Source organism: Phycodurus eques, chromosome 15, assembly GCF_024500275.1.
Source record: "Phycodurus eques isolate BA_2022a chromosome 15, UOR_Pequ_1.1, whole genome shotgun sequence".
Classification (NCBI taxonomy): Eukaryota; Metazoa; Chordata; class Actinopteri; order Syngnathiformes; family Syngnathidae; genus Phycodurus; species Phycodurus eques.
In genome coordinates, this window is record NC_084539.1 from 16,187,482 (window position 1) to 16,212,770 (window position 25,289).

General features: G+C 38.0%; 1 protein-coding gene across 3 annotated transcripts; it reads right to left on the bottom strand.

Annotated features, from left to right (window-relative positions):
- Positions 1–1,239: 1,239 nt before the first annotated feature.
- Positions 1,240–24,947, bottom strand: hook3 (hook microtubule-tethering protein 3). 3 transcript variants are annotated; one of them, XM_061698332.1, is made up of 24 exons: positions 24,803–24,947; positions 18,136–18,221; positions 17,511–17,583; positions 17,129–17,179; positions 15,880–16,012; positions 15,706–15,773; positions 15,470–15,532; positions 14,368–14,451; positions 11,427–11,590; positions 11,201–11,341; positions 10,916–11,003; positions 10,311–10,424; positions 10,094–10,204; positions 9,833–9,917; positions 9,684–9,753; positions 9,098–9,238; positions 8,756–8,843; positions 8,384–8,418; positions 8,099–8,181; positions 7,911–8,011; positions 7,724–7,828; positions 7,487–7,558; positions 5,508–5,644; positions 1,240–4,146 (listed from the first exon to the last, which is right to left on the bottom strand). In XM_061698332.1, the coding sequence occupies exons 1-24, from the start codon at positions 24,857–24,859 to the stop codon at positions 4,131–4,133; spliced, it is 2,166 nt and encodes a 721-aa protein (XP_061554316.1). In that variant the 5' UTR covers positions 24,860–24,947; the 3' UTR covers positions 1,240–4,130. The 3 variants fall into 3 exon arrangements, with proteins under 3 accessions (XP_061554316.1, XP_061554317.1, XP_061554318.1); XM_061698333.1 differs by having other exon boundaries at positions 1,240–5,394; XM_061698334.1 differs by having other exon boundaries at positions 1,240–5,644.
- Between the last annotated feature and the right edge of the window lie 342 nt (positions 24,948–25,289).

The window sequence follows — 25,289 nt, forward strand, 5'->3', positions numbered from 1 at the left end:
AGCTGTTTGGCAGCACTTTGTGATGTTACAGATTACGCAAGTTTTTCAGTGAATAGCTGTTCTGTTACACAGAAAAAGATTACACTGATGCGTAACTTTGGCACAGACAAGAAAACTGCTTTTGAACAACAATCCACTCGAGAGATGACTATTCATGAAAGGGTTAAAGGCACTCTTGGTTAAAACCTTTCCCCCTTTCCAAACACGGCCACATTTTTATGTCATTGCTCATATTTCATCTCAATGTAGTGATTGTGATTCCTGTAACTGAAGTGTGCTCACAATAAGCATTCTCAAAACTAAAGTACATAATTTGACCCTGTCGTAAGATGGTTAGTCACTGCGGTTGTACGTTACCGACAACGTTTAGACATGACATTTACAGCTTGGGAACATCCATGTAATTTTTTGGGCCCACGGAAAACAATTGATTTTATAATATCTATAACTTAATGTACTAATTTGTTGAGCTCCATTTGTATGTAGAAATGTGAAATCTGTAAAATTCAGCTTTGAAGTTGACTCAGATACACATAAAAACACAAGAGGCTGGTGTAAAACAACAAAGACTTTCAGTTTGGTTGTGATGGACGTGTGCGAAAAAACCAGAAGAGCGTGTCTTTTATTGACTTTGGACCGCCGCTTCGATGTGCCAAGAGGACGCACCCAGAGGCAGGAGAGACAGAAAGAAGCTCTGCAGAATGAAGAATACATGAATGATGACCCAGGGAAATGTTTCTATTTTCCATGTCAGAAGCTAGAGGGGAATCCAGGATTCATTTCCAAGGTTGGACAGGAGGGGCTACATTTTATCAGGGTATAAATCATGAAAACTGGCATTCATCTTTTGCTTACTGCAATTAGTTATGTGCAAAAGGCTGGTTTGGTCTGTGGGCAGGAAAACTTCACTTCAAATATTGTCTTCTGTGAGAAGGCACCAAGGACTGGGTGCTCTTGTAAAGTAGCTGAAGTAGTTTTTAAAAAATATATATGGGATGCTTTAATTTATTCTGCGCCGATATTTAATGTTTTGATAGAATACATGTATGATTATTTTGTCTGTTATTCATTCATTTATTCAATTTGATATTGGAGCTATCCTGTTTGATTAGACTATGTTAAAATAAATATACTGTATAGGTTTAATATATAATGGAGTTTTTTGGCTTGTGAACCTGCCCCCAAAATGTGTGCGCACGTGCCTGATGAGGCCTATACAAATAGAGACAAAACACAATATAATATTTTAATACAAGCCTTTATTTACAATGTCATATCCAATTTATACAGTGGAAGCACATTATCAGATAGATGCTATCCATCTAACTACTTTTATTCCCTCTCCCTCAAAGCGTTCAAGGCCTCCGCTTACTGCAGTTGCAAGACTTGATTTTGTACACAGTGGGTTTGTATACAAGCAATAGAAAACTTGGCATATGGAAAGTTAGTTTCAACTCCATTGTTCCAATCAGTTAAAAAAATACCCGAAAAACTAAGTAAAAACACTCCAATGTGTTGTACAGTCTCACAGTGTAACAATGTTTCTTTGAAACACGAAAAGGAACATCAGGTGCTCAATTAGCTTGACATCTCACCAATGCACACAATTAGTTTTTTTCCGCCAATACATTAGCTCAACTCCTCCATTGAGACAATTTGAATGACGACGCACAAAAGACTGCCGCAACTAGAGCTTAGTTTGCAAATAAGTTGATCGAATCAAGTTGCATCAACTAACTTCCTCCCTCAGTACAAAAGTTGCTTACAAAGAAGAATACAATTAACAGATGGAGTAAAAACAATCAAGCAGATTTTTTTTTCTTTAGCTCTGTTAATTCAACACTCATCTCCGTTGATGTGCTTAGTTCAACCAACCTTTTTTGGGAAAAATGCTATACCAACCACATAAGTGTAACAGTGACGGCTAAAGAAAAGCGTGGCGATTGCCATGGACCTTATAGTGACCTAAAAATGGTTTGGCTGCCCAAACACAAAAATTAATTATACAGAAACTTATTTCAGCAATACCTATAAAACACCACAAGGCAGTATAATGAACAGGAAGTCACCGTTCATTATATGTCAGTGAAAAGGTAAGTGGTTTGACTTTTACACGGGTAACATTTTCTTTATACCTCTATGGCGGTTCAGAATGTGAATGTTAATAATAATAAAAAAATAAAAAAACATGATATTGGATAATTTGGGGTAAATTTGAACAACTTGGAAGTTAACGGAAGAGACTGTTTGGAGGTTCCACTGCTTTTTTTTTTAATTTATTTTTTTAAAATCCACTTAATATTGACTGCAAATGACTTGAAAGGCAATTTTATTAAATTCCCAAGTATAAAATATTTTCATTTGAAGGATCAGAATAAATCCAATACAAAGTAATTACAGTTTTAAAATGTCCTTTTCTTGTTACAAGATTCACCAATCCTTTTAAGACCAGAAACTGTCATTTCCCTGTAAAGAAATTAAAAGTAACAAACAACCTGTTGACTTATCAGACTGTTAAGCTTTGTGTCATTTCATTAGATTGAAGACAAGCAATGCAGGACACCACCAGCTCTTTTTGTGTCGGACAATTATTAAAACATATTTTAATGTCATATGGAACTGTGGTAACAATACTTAAACTTGCGCTCAAGACACAAAATAAATAACCTTGTAAGAGTAAAAAAGGGACTGCATAAGATAAACCATTACATATTGAGTAAAATATATATAAAAAAAAGACAAGCCCTCATCAATTTTAGTTTTCAACTATGAATGTGGAGGTGGTTGATGCTCTTTTCCTATTACTTTCCTTTTCAAAATGACAATGAAACTGATGTTTAAGTTCAGCTTGCCTTAAAAATCATCGCACCAGTAACAAAGGCACTAAACTGGAGGATTTAACCATCTTTCGCATGTCAATCAAAGTATGCATTTATGCCTGTAGCATGCATGTCACCACCATTTTTATGTGTTGATATATAAAGCCCTGCAAATAAAATATAAATATGCATTAAAAAGCTACACAAAATATACAATATGATGCTGTCTGATAAAGTTGACCTATGATAATAGCTTTCAAAATAATTGTAATAAGTTGCAGAAAATAAAATGGGGGGGAAAAAAGGGTTTTCGAGATGGAATTATCATCTGCTTAATCTCGCAATTAAAAAAAAAAGGACTACATTAGCCTGCATAAATTAATGTAGTTTTATCCATTTTTTACAGATGCTTCACATGTGCGAATACTTACGTTTGGCTCAATACTGGTTCTTACTTCCTTGGACTTATACTGAAACACGCAAGGGAAACCTGCTTTATGTCCAAGTACACTAAATACATATGCATCAAATAAACACAATTACATCACAAAATACATACTGATCAGACATAATGTAGCTTAGAAAAATACTTGAATTGACTTGTGATTTTGATGTTGCATACAAACATCTTCCCATCTTATGCCTATCAAAGAACTTGAGGTAAAAGCCCAGGTAGCACGCCCTCAAGCCACATATTAAGGAGAGGTTACGGCTTGCATGGATGTTTTTTTTTTTTTTTTTTTTTTTAAAACACAATGACAAAGTGTCCAAGAGGGGATTGGGTCACTTTCAATTTCAAGGGTGATTTTTCTCTCTTTTTTTTCCTACTAATTGTTTTCCTATTAAATATTGATATCAATTCACTACTGAACATGTGGGAAAATGCTGTTGAGGTATTCAGGACAGATGTCACTGTGCTGTACTGGCATTGGCCGAGGCCTTCGTAACAGGCGGAGTTGTAACAGACCTGATGCAGGTTGAAAACAGGAGCAGGTGTGTCCGTGAGGAGCAAGGAAGGAACAGTGATGGGAGTTAGGGAAGAGGAAAACGAGATGAATGAATATAGTAGTGTAGAGGGACGAAATTAATGGGTTTCTTTCCCCACGGCTCCCCCTACCGACGGGTCTGAAGATTGCAATGCTGCAGACGGCAGTTAGTGCTCATGCTGCTTTTGCTGTATGCTGGGTTAACTCACAGTCAATGCAAAGTCATGCAAAGATTCAGCAGGCGGGTATTTCATGCATCGTGCGCCTCGGGTTTCGCCAGCACAGACGGGCCGAGCCGTATCAGGCCGGGTCACTGTTGTGCCGATCATGCTGGGATATTGCTGTTAAGGGGAGGAGAACAGGAGATAAGGGTCAGATCGCAGGGAATGTTAGCAGCAAATTCTGGCCCTGATTTAAGCGGGTGACTATGGAGCCCCAGACGTGATGTGGGACAAACATTTTAAATTGTGACGAAAGTATAGACATAAAGCTGCGCATAAAATGATAACTTGTGGACACAATATACTCAATTGTGGCCAAGAAATAGTTATAATATGTGCATTAAAAAAAGGACAAGAATAGGACAAGGACAGGAGAAGAAGCATGCAGGACCAGGGTCGTGAACCTGTCGATTTTAACTCATTTGTGGGTTTAATATCATCCAAGAATAACTTGAACGTCAGGGTAAGGAAATGGAGCACACCTTTAAGCAAGAAACCAACACATGTAGTCCTCTGTCTAACCTTAAAGTTTCTCGGGAAGGTACGATCAATTTGCCCAGGAATGATATTAATATTAACTTATATTTTGTGCATAAATTATACCTCTGTCGTGGCCACAATAAAAAAAGAAATCCCCCCCCCCCATGTCACATCTGGGGTTCCACAGATGACAAATTATCAGCATTATTTTTTAAAAGTCTGAGAAAAAAAATGCTTCAAAATGAAGATTGTGAGCCACGAACTTCACAAATGTTCTTCTGGATGAAAGTCTTGACAAAAAACGAAAAATGAAGGGGGTGCTCAACTCCATCTTTCCTTCAATTTCCAGTTCCACAAGATGCAGGTGTCCAAGAACATTTGTCTTTATAGCATGTATAGTTTTCCATTTTGGCACTAAATGTTTTATGAGAGAATCAAATATACGCTGGTGAAGCCGTTCCACCTTCTGGAATTATTCCAACACTTCGAGACAATATATTTTGCTAATGAGCTCATTGTGGAATTACATTGTTGACCAAATAGGAGATAATGTGGTTCCCTTCTGGGTATTGTACTAATAAATTGATCATATCAACTAATATATGAATACAACTGAGAAGCTCAGACAATGTCAGTTGGTGGTAGCAGAAAATGAAAGAACCTTTAAGATTAATATCCAGTAGGTAGAATTGTGTACGAGTACTGCATGTAGAAGTTGAGGTTAAGTGGTGAACAATGTGTTCGAGGTGATTAATAATGACTGATGATAGAATTATGCTGGGCTGTGTGTGGTCTGCCATCGCTTGAGTCAGGGGAAAATAAGTTTAGCGGGGAATAAAAGTGGTGAAAGTTTGTGGCAGTCTTGCCTGGCATCTCTACCTCAAGGATCTGATCAGGAAGAAGGGTGGAAAAACAAAAAGAAAATCAATAGGCAGAAGGTGAAATCAACGGTTCAGGGCTTTTTAAGGTAGTTTTGCTGTAGCGTTTTTCTGCCTTTCTACCTTGCGGTAGCTGGCTGGACGTGGCCTGGGTAGGAGCGGCGGGAACTGGTGGCTTGCCTCTGGCGGGCCAGGAAAGACTGACTGGAGCCAGTATTGGCCAATCTGTCTTCAGCCGCTTTCTTCTGGAAAGTCATTCCCTGAGAAACCAAGTGGGCAGATGAACATTAAACACAATCAGCATAATCTAGATAGTAATTTATCCTTTTTAAAACAGATGCCGCAGCAGGAATCTGTTATAACCAGCCCGCTAATACTGATAAATAGGGAGAAAATAATCCTAACAACACATTGGTGTTGATTTCAGAAGTCAAGATCATTTCCACCAGAGCAGCAGCGTTAGCGAACATCTGTTATGCTTAGTCTTATACTGCCATCTAGTGATTAAACATATTTATTGTTAAAACTCAAAACCTTGGCTGGCTATGGAGGGTTTCATATAAACATTAATGACTGAAAAAAGTCATTAAAATGTGTATATTTTTGTGAATTAAATGGCCCATTAAATTGTGTAGCGAAAAAATGCTAGAAATTCCAATTAATATATCGAAAACAAACATTTGAAAAAAATATGTGGGTGAGAGAAAGAGATAAATGGTAATGTTAATGGGCTTTCACTTTTATGTGGCTTTGTCTTTTTTTTAACCTTCAAAGAACTCAAAACACTTTAACGCTCATTCACCTACTGATGACGCAGCATCAGGACCAATTGGGGGGTTCAGTATCTTGCTCAAGGACCCTCAACCTTTAGGATTGGGAGATGACCACTCTACCACCCGAGCCATGCCGCCTCCAGATGAAATGCCTTTTTCTCATTTGTCATTACCAGTGTTGCCACAGTTACCTTGAAAAGGTAACGTAGTTACTTTACTGATTACTTGAGCTTAAAAGTAACTTAGTTACTGTGCTGATTACTTGATTTAAAAAGTAACCACGTTAGACAAAAATTACTCTTTAGTTACTTTCGGCAGCTGCCAAGTGGCAGGAATATCACTTATCCACAGTACAAAAAAAAGCATTAGTTTAACCGTACCCATTACTTGGTAATGTACGCCACACAAGTTACAGAATCATGTTACCAACATGAAGCAATAAATATTAGTGTAGTTTAAGCCACATTAAATCAGCACCTTAGTGCAAACTTGACATGCCAGGGACAATACAGTAAGTTCCTAAACGTAAATAAGCACACCATTCTCAGTACACTGCCAATTGGGGTCGATGAAAGCAACTGTGTGTGTGCGTGCCTTTGTGCGGCCGTGTACTTAAACGTGAGAGTCACACACACACACACACACACAATTGCTCCCACCACAGGAATTTTGACGCGAAGAGCGAGAAAACTTTTTTTTTCTTACTACGTGACGTCAGCCGTCCAGCGCGTTCAACAAGCTCACAGACGAAGTTGAGAGTTCTCACTTTTCATTGCAAATATTATTTAAGCTAAGTATTGTAAGTCCTTCATTGAGTCATTCCTTACCCTCCATGACCGATTGATGATCGCGCACTCGGTATGAATAATTAACCCACAATGCATTGCGCGTTTAACAGGCCAGTAAAACTGTATGCTTAATGTGTAAATAAAAAAGTAACAACAAATACACTTTTTACTAAGGAAAATAACAAAATTCATGTGGCAACAGTGAAATCGTGCATTTCTTTGCACTTTTATGGTACTACACCGTCACTGTGCATTATCGAATCAACAATCACATCCCTCTTTGTTTCAATCACCAGCTACAAATTACTGTTTGGTGAAAGACATTGATGATGCAAAAGTAACTATTGTTGGATTGAAGAAGTAACTGTAGTCTAATAACTTTGCTCGTTACTCAAAATGGCGGATTTTTTTTTAAGTCATGCATTACCGGCATCACTGGTCATTACATGTTTTAAATGAGAACATTTCTGTTAAGAATCTAGAGGACAAATGTGAATTGATTTATCAATGGCTTCATTTTGAAGATGTTAATGTCTCCTACCATATTGTACCAGGCCGAGACAATCAGTTTCTCCTCGTAGTCCCGCTGGCTCTTTGTCTTATCCATCTCTTTCTGTTGTGGAGGGGGGAAAAAAACAAAAACAAAACAATAGCACATTAAGAAATGTTCAGAATCAAACTAAACTGTAGAACAGAATCGCACAGTCCTATGTAGAGTCACTGATCTTTAGTCTACAAAACAGCTGGCCCATTTCTTTGAGAAAGCCTAATTGATTACCTCCAACGAGTGCAACATCCGTTCTTTCTCCTGCAGCTGGTTCTTCAACGCCTGAACTTCCGGACCCGAGCCTTGGTTCTGCTTAGGATCCAGGGTACGAATCACCTGAAAACCCAGTCTAGTCAGTTACAAATGATCTCCTGTCATCTCTTATTAGTTCCAAAGGTTAAATAAAAAAAATTCTCACGCTCTTGGCTTTCTCGAGGTATTTCTTATATCGCTCCTCCATCTGTTTCATCTCGTCATCCTTCTTTTTCAAAGCCTCCTCCAGTTCATCCACTCGTTGAGCTAACAGAAGAGGACAACACATTTAGATGCAGCCACAGACCCTAAAATAACATTCAAAGAGTAGGTTGCATTAGACTGCAAACTCACAGCTGGCAGCATATTTGGGCTCCATCTCATCAATGAAGGCATTTTTCTTGAGTAACTCATTGTTCACCTTTTGTAATTTATCCCTGAGGAGCACAAAGAACTCATGTAAGAAAAGTGAATACTGACGGCCCACTTTAAACTACAAGAATACTCACTGACAAATTTTCTATGAACAAATGATTCCAAATGCAAGGTCACATATGACCACAATGTCATCAATCATCTGACTATTTTATTAGAATGGCAAACAGTGCAGACTGGTGTGTCTGTAATACGGTAACTTACATGTGCTCCGCGTATTTCTTCTTCATAATGGAGGACTGAAACATGAAATAGAAGTCTAGTTTAACAGGTGTGTTAACATCTTCAAGCGTGGACTGAATCTGTTGGATGAATGGAGAAACTGCACCACACTAAATGTGCAGAATTTCCCTGTGTATAGTTTGAATAAACAAAGTGGATTGAAAACTATGACGACTATGTGCCAGTTCCTTATCACTTCAAACTCTGGGTGTAAGACAAATAGTATTCAAATAATTATTATTACATCAGAGACCTGGAACAAGTTTCCAAATAGGTATCATTGAGGAATTTATGTTGTGTCCCTTAAACTCAGTGACAGACATAGGTGTATTAAACAAACAATTTATTACGTACATCATCTGCTTTAGAGCCTTGTTCTTGCAGATTTTTCTGTAGCTCTTCTATCTGACTCTGTTCCTCCATCAAGCGCTGGTTGGTTAACCTGCAAACATGCAAAGCACAGACACCAGTTGGACAACATAGTTGTGAACACAGCACAAAGCTTCCAGCCTGACGGCTTTAGAATAAATCCCAGAGGCAAGCTTGAGGCGACAAGGTTGCTGTAGGCCTGTCGGAGCTCACTTTTCTCTGAAATATGTATATATATTTTTGCACTAGAAAAAGCACTTTGTGGGAAAGCTGTAATAAATGGTTGCATGTCAGGGTACGCTGCAAGTTTGTGTGTCCTGGGCTGACCTGTTTTCCGTCTCCAGTTCACTTTTCCTTCTATTGGAGTCTTCCAGCAGACTCTGTAGCAGTGCAATTTTCTCGTTATCCGAACCCTCTTGAGCCAGCTTCAGCATTTTGTTCTCATGCTGAAGGCGAATTAAATGCTCCCTGTGTGAAAATGCATCAAAGAAAAGTAATTCAGTTGAGAACTCTGTTCTTTTCACTGAGTAGTGGTAATCCCATCTTTGACAACTTCATTCTCTGGTATGCAGGCAGCCAATACGTTTGATAGGATTAAAAGTGAGAGCAACAATCGCTACAAGATTCTGTTGAAAAAACAAAAGAGGGGAATCAAGCCAACACAAAATCAAGCCCTCTTGGAAAGCAGCAGTCAGGCTGATGTAACTGGTATGTTGCTATTACATAACTCAGTTAAGGAGGAGTGCTTTTTCGGCCCAACTCATAAAACGTACAACAACATGGGCGGAAAGCAGAATGATCTACAAAGCATGTGGCTGCAAAGTGAACAGCAGCTCTGAACATGTCACTCTCAAAGAGCTTTTGAATTGTATCTTTGATTGTCAATGACATGCGCGGGGTTCAGAAGACTTACCGAATCTCTGGCGTCGTGATCTCAGCCGCCAACGAATCAGAGCCATCAGCGCTTGTTAGTGGGAGAAGACCTGGGCAAAAATGATGGTCTTTTTATTCTGTATTATTCTAAAAGACTGGTCAAATTGGGCCACATTTTTAGCATTGTACCTGATGTAAGCTGTCCCTCTTGAGCTTGGACACAATGCAGCTCCTCAATGGTCTCCTTCAAAGAGTCTCTCTCCGTTCGCATACGCTAAGTGAATAAAGATAAATATGTGAATTTGTGAGTTAGGAGAGACTTCTGAACTGAACCATTTAACAATTAACAGTATATTCTCACTTTAATTCAAACCTAATGAAATAATATACCGTTTTGGATTTTGATACAGGAAAATAAAACAGCATAGAAAAAAAAGATAATATACATACATCTTTTTCTTTCTGGAGAGAGTCTACTTTCTCTTTGACGCGTTTGTACTCAAACTCCATCTTGTCTGCCTTTTTTGATTCTTCCGACAATCTGTTCTGAAGCTCGACCACCTGCACAGATCGGAAGAGCGACAATCACTGCCACAGCAGGGCTGTGCACGTTACATAAGTAACTACACTTGTGAGAGGCAACATGGCTGATTGCCTTTTGAGTTACCTGTCTCTTGTATGTCTCTAGCTGGCCCTTGGTAGCATTAGCCTTTCGAAGCTCTTCTTCTAAACTGATGTTGGTCTCCATTAAAACTGTGTTCTTTTCTTCCAAAAGTTTACTCTGAGAAATGGAAACAGAGATATGACTAGATTACCTACGTGTTTACATTTAAATGCATAAAACAAATGTACAAATCAACCAATTTACAGGTGGATGAAAAACTCATTGGGAGCCACATTTCCACCAAGAAGTTCAGAATATGCTTTAGAATGGTAAACCATGATTTGACTTGTGTTTATACAACTGGGCTTTTCATGAGATAGTGAAAGATAATTCAGCTCCGTAAATAGCATATTATCATACTAGTGCAATGCAATAGAACCCAATACACAAGAGGAATGTGATACAGTACACAAAGAATAACAATGGAGGACATCCTTTGTGTCCTTTCTTGGCTGCTTATTACAGGAAGACAAGCTATGTGTGAGAGCAGGTTTCATGTAACCTTTGCAACTTTTTGGAAATGGAATCACAATCAATTGGATATGTGCAACTAAAACAGACCATAAGCACGTTTTGTGGAAAAAGGATTAAGAGGGTGCATACAGTACCTGTCTCCTGAGAAGTCCCATGTCCTCAAGTTTCTTCTTGTAGTGTTCTACTGTGCCCTCTAGCTTTGACACCTTGTCTGATGAATGCCTGGTTGTAAAACAATACGTGGTTTATTCTCCATCAGATATTTAATATATACAGCGGATATAAAAAGTCTACACACCCTAAGTTTTTACAATATAACAAAATGAGCTCAAGATAAATAAGTTCAAAAAAACTTTCCACCATTAATGTGACTGTACTGTAATAGATGAAAGTAATAGAAACATAACGAGGTTGCTTACCTAAGCACATCCATCTCATCCTTGAGCGACTGGGCTTCATCAGCCAGAGATGTGAGCTCTTCATTCTGTGACCTTACATCCAAGAGTTCTTTTTCAAGCTCCTCACAACGGATCCGGTAGTCGTCTTTTGATGCTTCCAACCTGGAAAATGACGACCCACGTTAAATTATTTAACTTACAACTCTTTCCCGAGAAGAATAATCATTCTTTGTGGTTTAGTTCACACCTGAATGTTTCTTCCTGGAGCTGCTCCAGTTGTGTCTGTAGCTGGAGGTGTCTGCGGCCAGCCGGGCTGTTCATATCCTCAATGGAGTCCGACTGGTTGAGTCTCTCCATTAAAACCTGGTTTTCTGCTAGCAAACTGCTCTTTTCCTCCTGCAAGGCTGCGACCTGAAGTTCAAACGTGAAATTAATACCTATCAATTTTAAATAAATTCAAGGTAGATGACACTAGGGCTGGGCAATTGATTGATTTGATCAAATCAAGTTTTTACATCAACACAATAGTTTTTATTATTTACAAGCTTCCGTGGTTAAAAGCATGTCCCCACTGATGTGCACTACTTACACTGACAACATGCCTGAATGCCATGATTACTTTACATGGACCTGTTATTTCTTGATACATAGTGTACTGTACAGTGGGTACGGAAAGTATTCAGACCCCTTAAAATTTGTACTCATTGTTATATTGCAGCCATTTGCTAAAATCACAAGTAATTTTTTTCCACATTAATGTACACACAGCACCTATTGTCAGATATTGACAGAAAAAAACGGGATTGTTGAAATTTTTGCAGATTTATTAAAAAAGAAAAACTGAAATATCACACAGCCATAAGTATTCAGACCCTTTGCTCAGTATTTAGTAGAAGCACCCTTTTTAGCTAATAAGTCTTTTTGGGAATGACGCAACAAGTTTTTCACACCTGGATTTGGGGATCCTCTGCCATTCCCCCTTACAGTTTGGCCGGACGGCCAGCTCTAGGAAGGGTTCTGATCGTCCCAAACGTCTTCCATTTCAGAATTATGGAGGCCACTGTGCTCTTAGGAACCTTATGTGAAGGAGAATATTTTTTTGTAACATTGGCCAGATCTGTGCCTTGCCACAATTATGTCTCTGAGCTCTTCAGGCAGTTCCTTTGACCTCATGATTCTCATTTGCTCTGACATGCATTGTGAGCTGTAAGGTCTTATATCGACAGGGGTGTGGGTTTCCTAATCAAGTCCAATCAGTATAACCAAACACAGCTGGACTCCAATAAAGGTGTAGAACCATCTTAAGGATGATCAGAAGAAATGGAGAGCACCCGAGTTAAATATGAGTGTCACAGCAAAGGGTCTGAATACTTATGGCTGTGTGATATTTCAGTTTTTCTTTTTGAATAAATCAGCATAAATTTATATATGTATATCATTAGCTTCCTATTTCGTAATTATACAAGTCAAATCTGTAGTCAGAATTAGGGGTAGGACCCAATAAGTTAGAGAGGAGCTCGCTCAGTGACTTTTCTGACCCCTTTAGCGACTATTTTTCAAATACATGACAAGCGACTTTAATTCCAGCTAAGAAACAGACGACATGAGTGAAATCATTTTCACATTGTTTTCCGTATGGCAAGAAAGCAGCCCAGTAGAAAAAGAGCAAAACTTGTTTTGAATAACTGTCACATGCTTTTTCTATAAGGTGAAGGGCGGGGATAAACTAAAAATGTAAATCAGATTTTTGTGAAAACAAAACAGATTTTATTTTAAGGCCATATTACCCAGCCCAAGATGACACCTAAAATAGTCTCTACGTTGCAATATCAGTTCTGGTAACAAGGCAAAGACACGGCAAGTCCTCAACAGGGCAAACCAACAAAGAGGGCTACATATGGTTTGATGTTGTCTTCCCTGTGTGGTAGACAGGGTATCAAACTCCACACCAAGCAAAGCACAAGCCGCATCCTAATTTTAGTCCATGACTACTATGCTGCACGGCCCTAAATATAGATATATTTTGAAATTTAAGGCTATGTCCACACGAACAGAAAGAATAATCTTTCTTTTTTTAGAAAGAAAGACATTTTGTAATGGGAGGAGAGGACAGAATAACTAACAAAAATTTTTAACTGACAGTGGAGTTACTCCTGGTGTCATATCTGATCATAATGTCAACACATAAAATACAACAAAGTTGGACAATTTGATTGAACCAAAATTTTGCTCGATTAGGTCAACTTGAAAGACTAATTTAGAAAAAAAATTTATTTGTATTAAATTACTAAAATATTTTTCCAAATATACTATATAGTGTATACATTATAAATACCCAGGTTCATGTGGAGATGTATGTTTGTATGCAATATAACATTTCGAAACCTATTCTTGGCCTAAAAAGCCATCCAGTGTTTCTTCCTACTGTTGCTGTGGAAATGTGTGGTACAGGGGAAAAGAATGGAGCTTATTAGTGGGGGGCTATCATATGACACAAACCTGCAGTTGTGGTCAAATTGACGTGTGTGCGCGCGCACACACACACACACACACACACACACACACACACACATACACACACACACACACATACACACACACATACACACACGTGTATAACACGGAAGGGGTAATTTGAGGCAAGCAAACTGAAAAAAAAACAACAACTCCTGGACTCTTATTAGACAAACCACACAGAATGAATGGTAGAAAGAGGCAGAAATAAAGTTTGAATTTACCCTCTCTTCTAGCTCATTAAACTCTAACCTCAGTCTATCGCGCCCCTCTTGGACATGGAGGGCCTTTAAAGCAAGGCACAAAGTATATGTTGAAATAGTCAGGCAATTAGAGGAAACAGAGTGAACACAACAGGAGATAAGCTAATCCTTTAAAATACAGCTCATTTCTGGAGCTGGCAGGGAAATGCATCCATGCATTTTGATCATCTGTTATGATGATACATACTGAAGGCATATTAACAATTTTAAGGGGAGGATTGAGAACCAGGAGGGAAAAAGCAAGTGAAGATACCATGTAAATACAATTACACAAAATAGAGGGGAAAGAAATAAAGGATAAATTATTTAGTAGTGGATGTGAAAAGGCTAAATGCTCGCCTCACTATGATTTAAAAAAACAAAAAGGTCTTTACAACAAAAAATACCAGTTTAGGATTGCATGAAACCAACCTGCATATCAAGCTCACGACACCTCTGGGAGATCTCCTCCTTTGTAGCCAAAGCCTCATTCAGCTCCTCAACAGACTTTTTCAACTAACAAAGCAAATAAACAGTTAATTTAATTTATTCTATGCGCAACTTACCTGTGGGGTTTCTCAAAGTCAAATTCAAGCACACAATTTTAAAGCTTTTCCAATACCGTATAGTTCTGGTAAATTATGTAACTATATATATATATATATATATATATATATATACACACACACACACCTTAAAAGCGGTGCTATTGTGCTATAAACTAACACTAGTTAAAGCAGGGGAAGTAAAAATAAATGGAAAAAAACAGGCTTTATTCAACTAAAATTTAATCCTCCGTTCGCTTTACTATGTGTTGATATCGTTCGGCACTGTTGGGTGTAATCCTTGCATCTCGAAAATCATTCAATCAATCACAGTCATTGATTACAATGTTAAGGACATGATCGCCGCCAGCCGTGCCCTTCAAAGTCTGTGCTTGCAGCTAACACCCAACAAGGAAAAAAGCTTTAATACATAACAAAAGCTCACGACTGTGGTTATGTCACCTTCCCAATCTATCAAAGATCTAAGAGCCATGAGTGATGTATGTTTATAGGCTTCCTTCTGTAAAGAAGCATTACGTTTATCGATTTTTAACAATACTGGCCTACTCAAATGTATCTAACTGATTTGTCTAATAATCTAGAGGTGACATAATGCCGCGAGGCTCCCGTGGAGTCAAGAAGAGGGTGAGTTAAAGCACACCTCTCAGACAGTTGAAGTGTACAAGCTATTTTCAATACTTTAGAAAGGTTAATAATTTATAAAATAAATAAATAACAGGCTGCATTGGGACTGACTATTAGAATCAATTTGTGAAAATAATTTTTAAAAATATAACCATATTTGGACATAGGTTTCCACTTGACAGAGACGATATATTAAATAAAGTTAAGACCTTTTCAATTCATGGGAACGCTGTTGTTGAGATACAGTCAAGCACAAAACACACTCACATCTCATTGACATCCAGGCTCTGCAAATATTTTACCAGCAGGTCATGAAAGATAAAAGTCAACATTCGTGCGCATACCTGTCTGTCTAGATCCACATAGGAGTCGTTCCCTCCTGTCACTGGAGTCTCTTTACTCATCAGCTGACAGAAACACAAAACAAGGTGATTGAAGATATGACTTAATCGAGCAAGGTCTTTCAGGAATGTTGAGAAATCAGATCCAGCCACACATTTAACATAGAGGTGCGTTCGAGTGAAGAGCTGAATGTCTAAAAACACTATTTCATAAAGGCATCAAGGGCCTGATAATCTACCTCTTGGATGGCTGTCATGACGACATGCTGGACTGATTCCTCCATCATCATAATGGTTTGGATATATTCTAGAGGGACAAACAAAATGGATGAGGTAAATTTGACCACAGTCAGCTTGAGATCGTAAACATATTCAGTAGAACTTTTATTGAAATGTGGAGATTTGGTGTGAACCTTGCTTCTGTTCACAGTTGACAGCGCAGCCTAAAATGAGTTGAAGCATCCTCCCAAGTTCTGCAGGGTCAGAGTGTTCTCCGATGAGACTGATGTCAGGTAGCGTAAAGTCGTTTATATGTTGGCCGAGAATCTAGAAAGGGAGATCAGTCTACTCATTGCAATGTATCCTTATAATGCCTTGATCAGACTACAGGATTTGAGCTCCGATATTGGCCCAATTAACCATCGATTCAGATCGGGCCAGACATACTTTGTCGGGAACAACAAAACTTCTTGTGGTGTGACATAATCCACGACCAACTATTTGGCCCTACGACGCCACAATGAAATGTTGAGCATGTTAAATTTTTTTAATATCTTCCGTGTACTGCGCCAAATCAGCGACAATTCTCCGACAGCGCACCTTGACGTCGACCAATAGGATTGCGTATCGCTTCCAGTGCTTGCCGTTGTCAGCATACTTAGTCGCCGCTGTCAACATTTATTCACATGCACAAACCATTGTTTATCAAAGCTTTAGAGCAAGATTCGACAGAAAGCCGGTATGTTTACGTACAAATGTTAGTGCTAGCACTAGCTTGCTAGGCTACATAACGTTTTGTTCTTTCCTTGCGAGCCGTAATGTAAAAGTATGTGAACATACCTCAAGTAATCCTTGAATGGATAGCCCAAAACGTAATCTCCCGAGCACCCATGAACAGAGCAGGTTTTTCCCCCTCGTTTTGATCTTTTTTTTTTTCTTTCCTCCACAAGACTGAACCAGCGATCCATTGTTTGATAACAACTTGTTGCCATGGTTACAGTTGTATCCAGTTGCGGTGAAAGATGACACGTTTTCTGGTCCTGCCTCCCCAACAGTGTTTGATTTGACAAGATAAAGCCCCGTGATTGTAAAAGACGGGATACGGTGGGAGCGGAATACATGTCGTGTCCTGTTGCCACTGTCCGACCAAGATACGGCAAGATTTGAAGGTAGTAGTTTGACATAGTTCCATTCGTAAAGACCAAATTTGTTTTGTAGGCTGACCCAGGCAAAAGTCAAATGAGTCATCGGGGCCTTGGACACCACCAGAAGCAGAATTCCGAACACTTTAAACACGTTAAAACAGCACAAACAGCTACTCTGTGAAATAATGCCATTAGACTTAACTATCCTAGTATTAATCTTAAAGTAAAATGATTCTTGAGACAGCAAGGCTGGAAACTGATTAAGAGAAAAAAAATATTTTTAAGATATTTGTCTTACCTCCTGGTTATAATCTAGGACACCTTTGAGAATTTTCTTTAGATTGCTGACCTGAAACAAAGAGTTTTGTAAATATGATGCAAAGAAAGCAGTCTCCCACCTAAAAGTAGCAATATTTAAACACCACCACTGTGAAAATTTGGTTGTAATAATGATTATCTACCTTGAAACTAACACAAATGCCTCAGACATCACCTCTATTTCATTGTGGGCAAAAAGGAGGTGTTCATTGGATGTAAGGCAGTTATTTGCTCATGTGGGTGATCCACCTTGAAACTGAGGTACTATTTGATGAAATACAGTAATGAGTGGATAGGGCAAAAAAAGATGTGGGCACCAGAAAAAAACATTTAAAAATAAATGCAAAGAAACTTCACCATACCTTTAACCTCCAGTTGTCCCCCACATCTGGCTTGATTCGACTAATCCATGAATCATTGAAATACACTTCGTCTCTGCAAAATGAACAAAGGTGTGTCATGAAAGTGAACACTAAAAGTGCACTAAAGCTGCAACGATTACTCAAAAACTAATCGATTATCAAAATAAATCTATAATGATTTTTCATAATCGATTACTCTTTTAGAGACCTTGTTTAACTTAAAAGTGCCCAAATCCTTGGAATTTTAGCCTCTCAACAGTAAATATTAATAGTCAATGGTATTTAATATAATGATAAAGCAGTAAATATTAATTATATTTATTATAACAATAAAGATAACTGATTATATGTGTTTAATCCAAATAAATCAAAATGATTATATGTGTTTAATCAAAATAAGACAACCTCTTCCTTTACTTTGGAAAACAATTATCAACATTTTTGCCTATTTTCTGACATGCTACGGACCAAATTATTATTATTATTATTAAAGATTAGTTTCCATTGCACATGTAACATAGCACCCAAGTATACCAACAAATATGTAAACAACTTAACATGTTATTCAAATTAATCCAATGCACATATTATATATATATATATAAACTTTAAAATCACAACTTACATTTTCTGTAGCACCTGAGCCATGACGACACCACTCGTCATGTCCTCTCCAGTCTTGCATTGAGCCTCAACACCGAATGTTTGAACCTAAACAAAAAAAAAACAAAAAAATAATTATTGGATCAGATTACATTGTGCCTATACTGCATATGTTGAAGAATGTACAGTATGTAAAAACAAACAGGTTAAACGATTGGCGGTTCATCATATTCATATAAACAATAATAGCGATAAGTACTAGTGATTACAGGACATAATCTTTTAACCATAGTTTACTCCCATGAACGTGGGAAACGGTGGAGTAAGTTCAAATGTAAAATGGTGCATGGCTGTAACGTCTTATAGACTAGTTTAAACAATCGTTAGAACCTCCTTCAGTCATCCTCCCAGTTCTGTTTTCTCTCGTTTTACTTAAGGCTGGAAGAAATCTGTTGGCCAGAATGGCAAGTCCACATGCAAACAAGTCCATGTGACAGAGGCTATGAAATTCAGAGCAGCAATGTTGGAAATTTGACAGGAAGGAAATGACAAGATTGAGCTCCTGCTCACGCATAACTTTTTTTTTTATTAACACGGCTCAAAAGACCATGATGATTTTTCCCCAAGAAAGTATCATCAAACATTTTGGGAGAAAAATATTACATCAGTTGTAACTGAAAAATAATGAATTTTTTATTTTTATTTTCTGGAATTGTTAAAACTTCACAGGATGTTGCGTATTATTAATAGTAGCAACCAAAAACTCAGTGGATTGGTAGTGACGACTACGTGCGTGAACCATTAGCAAAAACATACACAAGCGACTGTGCTGCACTGATGTGATCAACTGAAATGAAAAGGGTTCAACAAATCCAAAAAGGACTGCAAGAGCTCATCTGAGAGGATCAGTGTCTGGCAGACAAATATCTCAGGACTGCCCGCTGGCCCACAGCCAACACACACAACCCAAACAACACCCCTTCATTACGTAACATGTTACAGGGAGATTGAGTTGATTTCACCATTTTTTTTTTTTTATTTTAATAACCAGCAAAACTATCTATTACAGTATGGACACTCATTCTTTCTATGTAAAGATGCTGAACTGCTGCTTGTAACTTTTCTTGGTGGCAGGTTATCTAGAAAGAAAAAAAATACTTCCCGTTTTCATATACTGTATTACTAAAACAGCATAACTAGCATGATTTGTCAAAACAGTTGTAGAATATTTTTCCAGTTCATGTGTTTCTCAGTTTACTCTTAAACGAGTGCAAAGATAAATGTAATGAGACTATTTTCATAGTGGAAAAGGCTGCAACACAGACTTCACCCCTGCAAAACGTTTGGTCACTTTTACTCACTTCCCTTCCCGGGAAACGAGTGGAAGGAAAGAAAACATACAATACAACCAACACACACAGAAACCCGCAGCAGCCCTGACAGACAATACTGACATTTAAAAGACTTCCCAGCCGTCATCGGAATGTTGAGCATTCTTTACGATTGATGGCCTTCAATATATAATATACCGTGTGCATGACGGCAACACTTATTTTTGAGTGGTGTTGATATAATAGATCACCCCTTTTTAACCTTCTAAATACCAAGCAGCAATAGATACACAAGCAACTAGCTCGCTTGCTAAAAAGAGGTCTTGAGTGTGAGAAAGGGGTCATGGAATAAAAGGAGGGGTTAGGCCAAAAGCTACTTAACGACTATTGAGGCTGTTCAGTGTCAGAGTATTATTTAGCTCTTCTGATACAATAAATCCAAATGAAAGGGCATGGCATGCCATGCAAAGTTTCTAGTCCAGCCCATAAGATACACTCTAACAAAAGTCTACCAAAACGTGTTCCAATAAAGAACAGTTATTTTGGTACCATTCCAGAGTTATGACAATGGAATCAAAAAAGCCATAAAAGAAAGGCAACATGTTGAATATCATACTAAACTGGCCTGTTAGAGGAAATTGTGGTCTATAAAACCTTCAATGAACTTATGCGTGACCCTACTTAAATTGTTTTTGAGATGTGATCCATCGCTCTGCCAATTTTTTGCTTTGACGTGCGAACATAAATTTGAGATACGAGTGCTAGATGGTCGCAGCGAGCGCAACTCAATGTGAACAATTCTTCCAAAAAACAGCCTTCAAGCTGCTTACTGCCACTCCCAGTTGAAGTTTACAGTCAAACCAAACATAAGACAAAGAGAATTACACCACGTGTATTTAAAACAACCACATAACGTTGCCTAAGGAACCTCCGAACACACAATGCAAAACACCATGCACCGGCTAACACAATGCAAAACGCCATGGACAGGCTAACACAACGCAAAACGCCATGTTAATGAATACTATCTGCGTTGGAGAACAACAGATATTCAGACACAAATGGTGATGCTACACACGTAGACAACAATACGCCAATACTCACACACATGTATTATTTTTCCTCTGTGCAAAACAACAAATATTACTGCAGCTTATTAGCAGGTGTGACTGTCTCCTTTATGGTATGTCTGTATATTACTGACCCCTTGCGGCCAAGGCGTCCAGACCAAAAGGAGCTACTGTACATTCTGTTTTTATGGTCTAAGGTACAATACTAAAGAGTGCTAGTTTTATTATTAAACAACATGACAGTCATGCCACAACTTCATGAAAATGGAAGCCATTTATAACATTTTAGGGGGTATGTTGCGACCTCAAGCACTGTTATAAACACAAAATCTGAAATGTGATAAAAAAAAATGGTGTGTGGCCTGAACACTGAAAAACCTAGTAGTTCACTGTATTCCTGTGTTACTTAGCTAGGACGCAATAAACCTTGTTGATGTTTTCAATAAACCCATGAAGCTCTCTGAAGATTTGTTGCACCTACAACTGATCTTTAAAATGAATAGATTATGTGAATCAATCAAGTAAGTGAGAGTTGCAGTTGATATATATATATATATATATATATATATATATATATATATATATATATATATATATATAAATAATAATCCAAGAGGATGGACTGAGGTCAAAAGAGCAAATCCACAACTACAACTGTGTGGAAAGCGCTGAGAGTTTTTTTTTTTTTTAACAAGACAAGTGATTAGTACGCAGTGCATTAAATAACTTAGTTTCTGGTTTATCAGGTACAATAATTTAATCTTGAACCCCAGAAACCCTCAGCTGCCTTGGGACTTCCGATATTGCTTTACCCAACAGGAAGACCAGTTGCTCTGATAGCAGCAAAGTCATTTCATAAGCAGTGTTAAGCAGACCCTGCCATTGACACCACTGCAGTCTGCTCTCTTCAGTTTTGATGTGATGTAGATTTGCAGGGCTAGTCAGTGAGATGGTAACAAGAATTCCAACGAGTACATGCCAATGACATAACTTCACCACCCCCAGTAATGACACACACACACACACACACACACACAGAGACACACACACCAATTACATTGTAATTACATTAGATGTGAAGAACCAGTGACTTGTGTGGTACAGTATGTGCTCCTGTTTGTTCCTAATGCACTTGTTTTCCGAATCCAAGTTAAAACAAACACAACAAAAGTCAGACTTGTGCATGTCTGAAATTTGTCACACAACTGACCACCAAAGAATTTCTCACAGTGGCATTGAAACCTATGACAGATGAATTTCACTGTTGTGGCCCTGACACCAGATAACTTTTCAGCTGTGGTGAGTCTGCTTTAGAGTCCTTTCACACTAGCAATATTTGTTAGTTTGTTTCCCCTCTTCATGTGGTTTGTTTGGTTACGTAGAATACAGTTATTGAACTATAACTCAATCAAATTTGAACTGTAATTATGTGTTATTTGGCAACAAACAAAGGAAACAATTTTATTGGGATGAGTTTTAACATTTAATCACTTACCGCTGCTGTTAAATGTATATTGACAGGTTGACAAATTCCTAACCGTGACACACAAAGTACAGCGTGTACGAAAACATCTGAATGGAAGCTAAGCCACCATTGTTTCCTTTCATTCTTGATTCAATCTTGACGCAATTGATATAAAACAATATCATCATTACTTGGTTCTGCTCTTTTGTTGTCGTGATGGGACAGAAGTCAGGTAAACAATCGACAATGAAATTATAAAATCTATATGTACTTTGTCCAGACAACATTTTTATTATTAATAATATTGAACCATGATAACATGGCAGCTTGGTTTAGAAGCAGCAGTCTTGAAATATCCTATGCACAAATGAGTGTTAATTATGGTGGTATGTTTTTTTTTTTTACATACAGTGGCTATAAAAGGTCTACAGAGTACAGACCCTTGTTCAAATGTAAGGTTTTTGTGATATAAAAAAAATTAGACCAAGATAAAAAAAAATAAAAATTCAAAACTTCTTACACCATTAAATGTAACCTATAAACTGCACAACTAAATTGATTTTTATTTTTTTTATTTTTTAAATCTTTTCAAGAAGAGAAGTAAAAATAAACAACTAAAATAATGTGGTTGCACAAGTGTGGACACTCTCTTATGCCTAGGATGTGGCTGTGTTCAGAATTAATCACATTCAAACTAACGTTAAATTGGAGTCAGCACAACTGCCACTCTTTGCCTCTGATAAACCCCAAATAAATTTCAGATGTTCTAGTAGACTTTTCCTGACATTTTGACCCATTACACCAATCAGGGCTAGGAAGTCACATGACCACACACTATGTCTCAATTCCCCTCACACAGAAGCAACGTTTTTAATGACTAATTTACATGACGCATGGCAGAAACAACAAAGGAAACAAGAGTGTGACGCGCAGTCAGAAGATTCACAAAACCCCTGCCCTCACATTAAATCTGTTTACCTTACTCACTACGAAAAAGATATCATGCCCTGATATCTGTGTCTGCCTAAAAATGTCCACATTACAGCCTACAATAACTCCACTTCTAACTTGATGAAAGAAACGCGTTGCGGTTTTCTGTGTAATCTCTGCCTGGTGAGTTTATTGTGCTTTTTCACAAGTGTAAAGAAAGAAAGTTCATTTCAGACAATTTCTTGTGGCTAAATTTGGATTTATGTAATTTTAAAAAGATTTAATTCCTTATTGTTGCAGTGAGTGATATTGTTGGGTAATATTTAATGTTGCATTTACATATTATATTTTTGTCTATTTTTAGCTCTGATTAAAAAAAATAAATCTTTAGTTACTGACCAGATAATCAGTACTTTGTTTTTCCACTGAGTACATACTTCTGCTTACGTAAGAAATTATTTGTAGGACTACTTTTACTTGAGTCATTATTCTAAATGTATGAGTACTCTTGAGTACAATATTTGGCTACTCTTCCCACCGCTGGTAATAAATACGATTCATCTCAATAAATTAGAATTAGAAAACTTCATGTATTTCTGCCGTTAAATTAAAAAACTCATACATTATATAGATTCATTACACAAAGTACAGTATTTTATAATTTTGTTCTTATTTAGATTATTTTAGCTCACAGTTAACAAAAACCCATTTTAGCATCTCAAAGAAATTACAATATTACATTGAAAAACAGTCAAGAAGTTAATTTGGAAATGAGGTTCAAATTGGCCTTCTGAAAATGTATTTTCTTGTGTTGATTCAATCTGTATAGTTCATGAGTTTCACTTTTTGAAATTGCAATGCTGGAATACAACGAACTCTCCTACAGCATTGGCTCTCAACCTTTTCAGGGTCTGGGAACCCCTGCAAATTTTTTTATTGACCCTGAGGACGCCCTGAATGGGGGCGAGAGGCCTTATTTAAATGCAATGAATTACACATGTGAAACAGATGGAATTAGGGAAATGGGAGGAGTTGTGTACCCTGTGTAGTTTAGGTAGATAAAGGTCTCAGTCACATTTGCGTAAAATCATCCTCTCTATAAATATAGGATCTCTTTAAAACGGTATTTTATTTTCATAGACCGCTTACAATTTTACCACAGACCACAAGGGGTCCACGGGCCCCAGGTTGAGAAACACTGTCCTGCAGTATTCCAATTTATTAAGATGCAACTGTATAGTGTAATTATGCTACAGTTATATATGCACCATTGCTGGGAAGTGGGAAGTATAATACTAGTGACAAAATGATGTACTGTAATGAATACATTTGAGCTATTGCTACATCTCGACCATGTAAACATGAGAAATGCGGGAAGCACATGCTGCTAAAAGATGTGGGGGTCCCCCCCCTCCCCACTTGGTTCATTAACAAAAGAGAACATTTAGCGGGACGAGGACGCTAAAGAGTCAAATTGTGAACCAAAGGACAAAAAAAAACGGATACAACAGCCCATGCTCAACCCAAAGAAAGAAAGAAAGAAAAAGAAAGGCTCTTCAGATTATTTTTCTGAATCACTTGACCTGCCTGTCATTAAACTGCATGACATCCATTAGGGAATTTAACCTGGGCAAATATCCGACTGCACGGAGACCAAAAATGATAATTCTCGCTCGATTAGACTGCTTGCAAGCGGCTAGCACCCAAACACATCAGCAGCTCAGGCAGCCAACAGCTGGCCTGCATACGTAAGCGTCAGCTCGACTCATTTTTCCTCCGGTTAGCTCACAACCTAGCAATAGCATAGATGCTAACTAACTAGCTAGTCATCGGCGCCGGAGGGGGATAAAACAACAAAAAAAATAATACCGGCCGTTGTGGTCGCTGACCTACCCATGTCAGAAGGCTTTCACATAGTTCCAATCGATCCAAAGACCCAGATGTAGACATTGTAAATAAAAGTAGATGGAATCTAGATGATAAATAGAGCCTCAAGTTTTAGCAACCTCAGACGCTCCCGAGCTCTCTCGCTCTCTTGCTTGGGTGTCTCACAATATCCTACACCGGCGGCCTGGGTGGGCGGAGTCTATAACTAGACCGTACCCGATTCTGCTGTCCTGTAAACTAGTGTTCCCCATCCCCAGCCTTTATTGAACCAAGGCGCATATTTTACTTTACAATAATATCACAGCACACCCCAAAACAAAAATGTCCCAAAAAGGATACAGTGGGTGTGAATAGTCGTCACACCCTGTTCAAATGCCAGTTTTGGTGATATGGAAAAAAAAAAAAATGAGACCAAGATAAATTTCAAAATATTTTCCATCCTTAATGTAACCTATAAACTGTTCAACTCGTTTGAAAAACATTATTTTTTTCG

What these genes read in the sequence shown, in the direction of transcription:
- hook3 (XM_061698332.1), bottom strand. Translation starts at nt 24,859, where the DNA reads ATGTCTACATCTGGGTCTTTGGATCGATTGGAACTATGTGAAAGCCTT. An exon ending in CTCTCCAGAAAGAAAAAGAT is followed by an intron (nt 9,918 to 10,093) that starts GTATGTATATTA and finishes TTATTCACTTAG; the next exon opens with CGTATGCGAACGGAGAGAGA. An exon ending in AGAGGGACAGCTTACATCAG is followed by an intron (nt 9,754 to 9,832) that starts GTACAATGCTAA and finishes ATTTTTGCCCAG; the next exon opens with GTCTTCTCCCACTAACAAGC.